Below are 10673 nucleotides of genomic sequence, written 5' to 3' on the forward strand. Positions count from 1 at the left end.
ATGCCGGGCCGCCTGCTGCGCGGCCTCTGGCAGCGATGGCGTCGTTACAAGTACCGCTTCGTACCCTGGATCGCGCTGAACCTAAGCCACAACCCGAGGTGAGAGGGCGGGGCGGCTCGACCAGGGCCGTTTTCCTCTAACCCAGCGACGCCATCTAGACCGCTGGGACTTGAGCTAGAGGGCCGAGGTGGGCGGAGCTTCTGGAGGGCGAAGCCTCAAGCAGGCGGAGCCTAAGACGACCCAGGGACCTGAGTGGGCGGGGCCCTAGGTGGGCAGCGCCCGAGGTGGGCGAGGCGGAGGCTGATGGAGTCCGAGTTGGGCTGGGGGCCTGAAGAGGGTATGGGGCTTTTAGGTGGGCGGGGCCTAAGGCCTATTTCCCGTCGTCCCCGGCGCGGCGAGGTCCGCTGGGACCTGATCGCCCGCGGGCTTTGGCTCGAGTTCTCGCTTTTGCTTCTGCATGGGCTGGGGTGCCTGGGTTTGGGGGAAAAATAGGAACTTCTGAAAAAGAAAAGAACTTGTACAACGTGAGGGTGCGTGGCGTTCTCTCCGCCAAGGCAGTTAGAAGCTTGAAGTTCCTTAGAAAAGCCAAACCGTGGTTTATTTTCACAGCTCCGTAGTTGGTATGGAGAAAACAGCGCAGCTCGGCTGTGAGGATAACAGCTTGGTGTAGCTGATGTATAAAAACGAGTAAAAATCCAATAAAAGCGTGTCGGAATATTGGATTTAGAATACGGATTCAGCACTTGAAGAAGGGGCTCTAGCTGAGTGGGTGGCCGTAGGATCATTGTTATTGCCGGCTTTAGTAAGTGGCCTGCTTGTGGTCTGGAAGAAGTCAACGTAATGCTCACTTAAATAGGTAAACGAGCTCCGTTGAAGGCTGGTTAATAACCAAAGAGCTTTCCCAGAGTTTCATACTACGCAAACGTGAATTCACCTGCATCATTACTATCGAATTGTGAGGCGGAAATTGGTTCCTTTAAGTAAACCAAGAAGTAAAAATAATATTTAAAAATTATTTACGGAAATAAGTGATCATTAAAGAAGTAATTACTGTGGTGGTGTGATGAATTGGGAGATTGGGATTGCCGTATATACACTAATATGTATAAAATAGATAACAACCTGCTGTATAAAAAAATACATAAAATTAAATTAAAAACAAAAAAGTAATTACTCCTGGGAGAGAATGTGACAAAATATATAATGTTAACTTAAATTTGTCTTTGAAACTACACGCGTGTGAAAAGAGCCATTGCAATATGAGGATTCTCATTATGTAATAACATTCACATAATGGCTTTGGGTGTAGTGGGGAACTAGCCCTGTTTCCGCTTCTGGCTTTCCCATTTACCCGCTTTCGGACCATGGGCAATTTCCCTAACATCTCCAAGCTTGAGTTTCCTTGTCTGCAAAAATAGGGTAATGAATGTAAGGACCCAACAGAATTTGGTATGTAATGGGCCTTTCATAAGCATTAGCTGTTGTTGACTTGTGTAGGTATTGTTGGGAGTCAGGTAACTAGAACTAAACCTAAAAAACTCTTTTCTGAACTACTTGGTTTTATGCCCTTCAAACACATGAGAATAATCTTCATACAGGCCAGTAACCCAGAAGACATCAAGACAGTCTGGCTTTTATCAGTTGAGGGTAGTGAATAGAAACTTTTCCCATTTTCAGGACCCTCCGATATGTTCCAGAGGAATCCAAAGACAAAGTTATCCCAGATGAAGAGGTCCTAGGAACATTACTGAAAGTTTTCCAGGCTCTATTCGTAAATGATTTCAATAAACAATCAGATATCTTGACTGTGCTTCCAGAACCTGTTAAATCAAAATATCAAGACCTACTGTCAGTTCAGCATCCAGGGGTGAAACAGCTTGAATACAGACATCAACAGCAAAACACCTTTACACCAGAAGAAATTCTTTATAAGACACTGGGTTTCAGTGTCACCCGAGCACCTAGCACATTGATTTCGGCTGGAAAAGGTGTCTTCGTTAACAAAGGATTGGTACCAAAAGGCGCGGTTGTATCTATGTATCCTGGTAATGACATAATTAGTACTTGGCCAAGAGTTTCTTATAAAAAAATATAAGTTCAACAAAATGCCTATCCCTGTAATTCTTAGAGTAAGGGGTTGTATTGGAAACTCTGATTTCCACAGATTTCTTTTTTCCACAGATTTTTAAACCCTGATTTGGAAATTAACTGTTTGTAAATTATCTCATGTATTAGAAAGTATCCTGGAGTATTTGTTGGGATAAATACATTTTTCTTTTAAGGAAATTTTTCTAATCAACGTTTAAATTTAGGAGATTATAGTATGGCCTACTTTGATAAGACTGATTACTTAGAAATCACTAGAGAATAAGTCAGTTTGGCTTAGCTAATTAATAATTAAAGGTAAAAAATGATATGGGTTAAAACATGAAAGATAAAATTTAAACCTATAAATCACTGAATAAAGATCTTCCTGCCATTTCTAAACTTGAAAAGTAAAGAAGCTTCTTTTCAAAAGATCATTGACTAGAATGCTAAGTAGAATGTTACTTGTTAAACATATTATTTGGTGTAGTGGAAAGTCTGCGTGAATGTTAGATAGACCTGTGTTTTTAAAAAGTCATTCTACTATTTTTTAATTCTGTGTCCCTAAGCAAGTGAGTCTCAGTTTCCTCCTACACAACTATCCTAACTCCATAAAGACTAAATAGGACAAGCCAGCAACAAACAAATTAATAGTAAACTAAATAGATTAAGATGCCTGGAACATAGGAAGCACCCTGTAAATATTAATTTTCTCCTTTCCTTCATTGCCAATGAAAGGAAAAACAACCTGAATGTCAGACTCATCTATTCCCGTATATATCTACATTATTTAATTGATTATTAATAAAAATACTTTTCTTAAAAGGCTCTTTAATAGATGACAAATCACACTCTACTTTAAAAAATAAAAATAATAACAAAAACACAGCTTTGTAAAACTGAACCTAAAATGTGGTGTTCACATTTTTTTAACCAAAATAGTCATATTTTATTTGGCTGTGTGGACAAGTTGGTTCTGTGCTCCTTCTGCTATTGGCCACTCTTTAATGAGGGAAGGTAGCCGAAGAGAATCTGATGGTCTAGACTGGAGGTGAAACTTTAGAAAAAGGCAGAGAAATTAAAACCGATTCTTCCACATTATGTTTATGTTCCAGAGAAAGGTCCTTATCATGATGTTTATGATTTTTATAGGTTGCTATAATAATGTCTTTGTCTTGTATACTAGGTACAGTATATCAAAACTACGAGCCAATCTTTTTCCAGTCCATTGGAAATCCATTTATTTTTAGATGCCTGGATGGGGTACTCATTGATGGAAATGACAAAGGAATATCAAAAGTCGTATATAGGTAAGCTGGTGCCATGTTCAAATTCAATTATAGGAGGTAGAACCACACCACAATGACTCTGACCACTAGCGTTTGTACTTTAAAGAAAAATCATTTAGGCAGCTGCCCTATTGATTAGACAAAAGTTTTTAAAGAAAAATTTCACTCTTCAATTCTAGGGTTAACTTTCAATTTTAACAATCTCTTAGCTAATGCTTTCACCTGTTTCAGATCTTGCAATGGGAGGGATCAACTTGGCCCTTTAAAAATGAGTGATAGTACATGGCTAATGTCAGAAATTCATAATCCACTGGCTGTAGGACAGTACGTCAACAATTGTTCAAATGGTAAGTTGGCACCTTGGGGCTGTGAGATATAAATACAGCAGTGGTAATGCTCCTCCTTTGCCATGTGACTGAGTGCCAGAGGCAGTTGAGTTAACATTTCAGCTATTCTAAGCCCTTGAGTAAACTCTAACTTTATAATAGCTGATACCAAAGAGAGAATTTGGGGAGATAATGATATACATTAACTGGAATTCTTTAACTTACTATTTTTATTCTGATTTTTCAGTAAATATAGGCAATTGATAACTGCCCTTTTGATCATTATTACTTTAATATTTTTAATAGTTAACTTAGACATTATTTTGTCAGTGCCTCAACATAGCCTTATAGATTAATCACTAGACACTAGACTGGTATCCCCTTTCTGTTGCTAAGTTTGTGAGTTACCTACCTTCTCTAGGACTTAACTTTCCTACAAGTTTGATCATATGGCTACATTTAACATAGACTTTGGTGTTAGGGAGACATGAATTTGAAGCCTGATTCTTCTACTTAACCTTTACCCTCTCTGAACCTGTTTCCTGATCTTCAAAAAGTAAATACAACATCCAAACATATGTATATAGATATATAATCTAGCAGTGCCTGGAACACAATAGTGATTATTAATTTGAACATTTTCTGATAATTTAGAAAACCATACATCAAGTGCCATAATTCAGTACTGTTTTCCATGACCTTCTAAAATGTCTGTTTCTAAAAATTCTGTACTTGTTCCTAGACAGAGCAGCTAATGTCTGTTATCAGGAATTTGATGTGCCTGCGGTTTTCCCTATAGAACTGAAGCAATATCTTCCAAACATTGCATACAGCTATGACAAACAAAGGTCAGTCTTCTGGAAGAGCTTTTCCTATCTTCTGTCTTATGCTGTACCTAAAAAATATATATTTTCTATGAAAAAACTATATAGAGATTGGGGTAAGTTTTTTTTAGTGAAAAATTATAACAGATTTTTATGTGCATCACACTTTAGTGTGTTAATGTAGGTTATTTGAAATTAAAAATTTTCCATTAACTTAGCTTATTCTGCTTATTATTACCCACTTTTATTCTGTGTAGTATTTTATAAGTTATCAACCTTAAAGTTTGTTTCAGGTGACTCTGTTGTGTTTCCTACCTACAAAATCTTCAAATAAATTTTACTTTAATTATTTTAAGGATCCTGTTCTCCATTTTACATGGAAGCACCCAGTTGAAGAAAGGGACCAAATTACACTATTACTTCTTTTGCCTACTTCACTATTAGGTTCAGAAACTTAGTCAAAAAAAGGGAAATATTCAGAAGATACGTATTTTTTAATTTGCTTTTGTTTTTACCATAATTTATTTTTTATACAATTGTTAAAGGTTACTTTCCATTTACAGTTATTACAAAATATTGGCTATATTCCCCATGTTGTACAGTACACCCTTGTGGCCTTACACCCAGAAGTTTGTACCTCTCATTCCCCCACCCCTATATTGACCTTAGTAACCACTAGTTTGTTCTCTATATCTCTAAGTCTGCTTCTTTTTTGTTATATTCACTGGTTTGTTGTATTTTTTAGATTCCACATATAAGTGATTAGAATATATGTATTTTTTTAATAATGTTATTTATTTTGGGCAGCATTGGGTCTTCATTATTGCGCATGGGCTTTCTCTAGTTGCAGCGAGCGGGGGCTACTCTTCGTTGCAGTGCGTGGGCTTCTCATTGCAGTGGCTTCTCGTTGCAGAGCACGGGCTCTAGGCGTGCGGGCTTCAGTAGTTGCAGCATGTGGGCTCAGTAGTTGTGGCATGCAGGCCCTAGAGCACACAGGCTTCAGTAGTGCTGGCACGCAGGGTCAGCAGTTGTGGCTCGCGGGCTCTAGAGCACAGGCTCAGTAGTTGTGGTGCACGGGCTTAGTTGCTCCGTAGCACATGGGATCTTCCCGGACCAGGGATTGAACCCGTGTCCCCTGCATTGGCAGGAAGATTCTTAACCACTGCACCACCAGGGAAGTCCCTGTATTTTTATTGTAACATTTCTTCTCTGATTGATCATTAAGTGGAAAGTCTACCGAGAATACTCAAGTAACAATTTTTAAATATAAGTAATTATGTAGAGCTAAGAGTTCTTTATTAACAATGCTATAGGAAGACATTGTCTTTATATCATTTCACTGAGCTGCCAATTGCTAGCAAACTTTATTTTGTACAGGTCCTATTAAATTGTCTTTTGAAGATGAATGATATTTAAAACTTAGACTATTCCCTGTACTTAAACCTTGATAACTTTCATGTCTCTCTATGTGTGTGTGTATTTAACAATGAGGTTTTTTTAGCCTTATACTCTGGGGCATAATATTATTACTGTTCAACAAGTACAGGAAAAGTTAAATGAGTAGGAACATTGAAGGTGTGCATTATGTTTTGTTGTGTCCATAAAAAGTATTTTTTTAAATTCCCATAAATTATAAAGTAATGTTTCCAGCTTTGCAGAATACAAAGATACAAATTAATTTCTTTAAAGTGTTGAATTGTAATAAATGTCATTTTAAAATGCTTTTTGTGATACCAGTTTTGAGGGCTTGAACATAGAAACAACATTTTCAAAAGAAGTAGTCAGTTGTATAACAATTGATTTTTGGTCTTTTTAAATAATACAAAATAAACATACTCTAAAATGCCTTCATCAGTGATAAGAACTATTTCCTCATGGAAATCAAATACATAAAGTAAGATGACAGTAAGGAATCTGAATAAAATTCTCTCTCTAAAATCCATATTGGTTGTATTAAAACATGAGCTTGTATCTGTTAATACTCCTAATTTTGTCTATGTTTCTTTTTGTTTTCAGTCCACTTCGATGTGTCATTCTTGTCGCACTCAGGGACATCAAACAAGGAGAAGAGCTTTTTTCAAACTACTATACAATTGTCAGCTAACTGTATGAAATAAGGTTTTCTATTCAGCTATTGAGTTAATTCTAAATGTTTTTGTTGTTTCTCTGAGTTCCACCTGCAGAGCAAATATTTTGAAACCTAATTGGAGTGGGAACTTTTTTGTTTTTATTGATATTTGTGTTTCAGTTCCATCATGAAAGCTATTTGCTTCATTACAATTTCAAATTTGTAATGCAATTCCAGTGTTAATTGGTTTTCACCTAAGTACACAGTAGTTTACTAAATTAAAACCCACTGTCTGAACTTACAGTTTCAACTTTTCTTTTGTATATTTTGATTATCTCTGTGGTGGTTTATCAAATTTTAGCCAGGTCATCAGCAATTCTTGTACTATTGATGTGTACTAACTTCCATAAAGACTTAATTTTTCCAGAATATTCTAAAACCAAAAATATTTGTTGTGTTGTCATGAGTTAATTGGGGTGTGTTTGTGTGTGTGTGATATAAAGATTGTTTTAGGGACTTCCCTGGTGGCACAGTGGTTAAGAATCTGCCTGCCAGTGCAGGGGACATGGGTTCGAGCCCTGGTCCAGGAAGATCCCACATGCCGCAGAGCAACTAAGCCCGTGAGCCACAACTACTGAACCTGTGCTCTAGAGCCTGTGAGCCACAACTACTGAGCCCACGTGCCACAACTACTGAAGCCCATGCACCTAGAGCCCGTGCTCCACAACAAGAGAAGCCACCACAGTGAGAAGCCCGTGCACTGCAACGAAGAGTAGCCCCGGCTTGCTGCAACTAGAGAAAGCCCACGCGCAGCAACAAAGACCCAACGCAGCCAAAAATAAATAAAATAAATTTATTTTTTTAAAAAAATTAACAGAAACAAAAAAAAGATTGTTTTAGCTGGTTAAGGGAAAGATGGGGGGTCATCATACTATTTACTTTATGTGAACATTTACACACACACACAGTTTAAGAGTATAAGATTGTTTTGGCATGGAATTATAGTTAAAAGATGGTGGTGGGAGGAACACCTATCCCCTATTCCACATTTCTCATATTTGGACGGCTTCCATTAGTAATTCTCCTGCCTCTTTCTCTACCCACTGGAGAAAGAGTGATTTTCTGAGATTATCTTTAGAGAAGAACTTGGCACCCATGGCCCAAACCCCTCTAGTTCTTTCTCTGTGGACTCTCCCAGCTGAGTCTGTTCTGGGCTGCTCTCTGCCCTGTGCAGGGAGTATCCTGTAGTCAGCCCAGCCAGTGAAGGAGTGAGTCTAGTTCAGAGGTGGAGTATTAGTGAGCTGATCTGGCCTCAGCTCTGAAGCCACATTCTCCAGTTTTATTAGTAAGAGTTACTTTGATCTCCATCAACCTGACTCCTGCATCCAGCCCTCAGTTCCAAACTTGGATAGGGAGGGGGGTGTTACTTATTGGGCCCCTCAAATCCTAACATGGCACCTATACAACCGGATCCTGGCCATCTTCATTGCTACACCAACAGCTTTTCTCAGTTTATTGCAATTTCAGTGGCCTCCTGATTGCCTTCCCTGTTTCCATTCCTGCCCCTTTTACAGAGTAGACCACCAAGAGGGATTCTTTCAAACACAAATCAGATCCTAACCCGCCTCTGCTCAGAACTCTTTGACTACTCTTGCTTTGGAGTAAATGCCAGTCTTTCATTACCTCTGATCTCACGTCCTGCTCACTCCACCCAGCCACACCTGCCTCCTTGCCACTCCTTGAGCGTGCCGGGCACACTCCCACCTCAGGGCTTTTGCACTAGTTCTGTGCCTCCAAAAACCTCCCCCCAGATAGCCATACAGCTCATTCCCTGTCACCTTGCCTAACCAACCTATGGAAATTTATAATGCCCAACCGCCAACCCCTAAAATTCCCATTCCTTCTCTGTAGCATTTATCATGTATGTCCATGTAAATCCATGGAAGCATCTCTTTTTCTCAGGCTCATTTGTTTTTTATTTGTGCTGCCAAGATTCTGAGAGGCCAGGGGGACTCATATTGTTAAAAAAGCCAAGCCGCTTGACCAGGAAGATCCTATTGGGCTTACCTGGTGGCGCAGTGATTGAGAGTCCCCCTGCCGATGCAGGGGACGCGGGTTCGTGCCCCGGTCCGGGAAAATCCCACATGCCGCGGAGCGGCTGGGCCCGTGAGCCATGGCCGCTGAGCCTGCGCGTCTGGAGCCTGTGCTCCACAACGGGAGAGGCCACAACAGTGAGAGGGCCACGTACAGCAAAAAATAAATAAATAAATAAATAAAAATAAGATCCTATTACTCAGAACTTTATGTAAAATACAGAAACTTAACTCCTGTGGCCATATTAGGTATTTAGGAGTGAAGTATTGCAATGTCAAAGACTTTAAAAATAAGTCAGAGGACTTCCCTGGTGGCGCACTGGTTGGGAGTCTCCCTGCCGATGCAGGGGATATGGGTTCGAGCCCTGGTCCGGGGGGATACCACATGCCGCGGAGTGGCTGGGCCCGTGCGCCACAGCTGCTGAGCCTGCGCTCTAGAGCCCGTGTTCCGCAGCTGAGGGCGCCGCAGTGAGAAGCCCACGCACTGCAACAAGGACCCAACGCAGCCAAAAATAAATAAAAATAAAATAAATTTATAAATAAATGTCAGAAAAAATGCATATTATATAGAAAGAGAACAAATATGGTAAAAAGTTAATTGTTCAACCTGGATTGTTCTTTATACTGTTATTTTAACTTTTGTCTTAAAAGTTTTATTTTTTTAAGTTGGGAGAAACGTCACCATCAGCTTAAGAGTCATCAAACATTTAGTGAATGCCTACTGTGTGAAGGGTCCTGGAAGATTCAAAGAATAAAACATAGTTCCTGCTGATAAAATGCTTACAATTGGACTATAAAGCGTGCCCAGTACCATGACTTGGTCTGGACTGGAGAGGTGAAGATATTTTTAAAAAATAAAACATTGATTTTTTTTTTTAAAGAACCACGTTCTCCTTACTAGAATAATTTTTTAAGGTTTATAAATGACATATCATTTCTGACATGCTTATGAAATGCTTTTATTAATTCTACACCAGGAAACACCTTTGTGGCAGTATTGGCTTTTTGTGTAAAAACAATGTCATCAAAATCAAGGTACACTATAAAGCATGTGTCTCTCTAAAGTGAATATGCCAGCTATAGTATATTAAACCTTGAAAAATGTGAGCATTTCTGGTCTAGGACTATGACGTCACTACCCTGTGCACTGTTCTGTCAAGAGAACCCAGATAGCCACAGAAAAGAGAATAAAGATCAGAGATCACTTACCTGGGTGGGAAACTGTAAACAGTGCTATATCCCAGGGACTAAATTAAAAATGAAAGTGTGGGGCTTCCCGTGGCGCAGTGGTTGAGAGTCCGCCTGCCGATGCAGGGGACACGGGTTCGTGCCCCGGTCCGGGAAGATCCCACATGCCGCGGAGCAGCTGGGCCCGTGAGCCATGGCCGCTGAGCCTGCGCGTCCGGAGCCTGTGCTCTGCAACGGGAGAGGCCACAACAGTGAGAGGCCCGCGTACCGCAAAAAAAAAAAAAAAAAAAAAAAAAAAAAGTGTGTATAATGAAATACCCAATTTACAGAGGACATGAAATCTTTGATAAGTCAGAGAAGCAGCTGGCTCAAAAAGCATACCACTGATGGAAATTATGGCCAAAATGGGTAAGGTCTACAAGTGACTAGATTATTCTGCTCCCACCCACAAGGCTCTCCTCCCTCCCCTAAAAGACTAAAGCGCTATGCTCTTATATGGCGTTTGGCTGCCCTCTTGGCTGTATTCAAAACACTGGTCCTTGCACCTCCTTTGAGGGCACTTCTGTGTATGTGTCCACCAGATAGCCCTGCACATTAAGGAAGAAATGTGGTTTTAGATAAGCAACTGAAGGAGAGACGTCAAGGTTTTTATCCTCCTCTTGTCCTTGTACAAAGTCTGGACATTATGTGCAATCTGATCACTGCATATTAAGAATGGAACTACAGAGAGAAAGCTCTGGTCAGAGCAAGTGAAATATGGGGACAAACTTGTGAAATTAGGCTAAGGTGAGATATTTAGC

The 10673-nt window shown here is 39.9% G+C and overlaps 1 protein-coding gene across 1 annotated transcript; it reads left to right on the forward strand.

Moving 5' to 3' along the window:
• Positions 1–7409, forward strand: SETD9 (SET domain containing 9; the record flags this gene model as incomplete). The annotated part of the gene is made up of 6 exons (XM_081231780.1): positions 1–98; positions 1678–2045; positions 3272–3395; positions 3606–3721; positions 4443–4548; positions 6541–7409. The coding sequence occupies 6 exons, from the start codon at positions 1–3 to the stop codon at positions 6626–6628; spliced, it is 900 nt and encodes a 299-aa protein (XP_081087906.1). The 3' UTR covers positions 6629–7409.
• Between the last annotated feature and the right edge of the window lie 3264 nt (positions 7410–10673).

Source organism: Mesoplodon bidens (genome assembly GCF_964165515.1).
Source record: "Mesoplodon bidens genome assembly, chromosome: 4".
In the NCBI taxonomy this organism is placed as follows: domain Eukaryota; kingdom Metazoa; phylum Chordata; class Mammalia; order Artiodactyla; family Ziphiidae; genus Mesoplodon; species Mesoplodon bidens.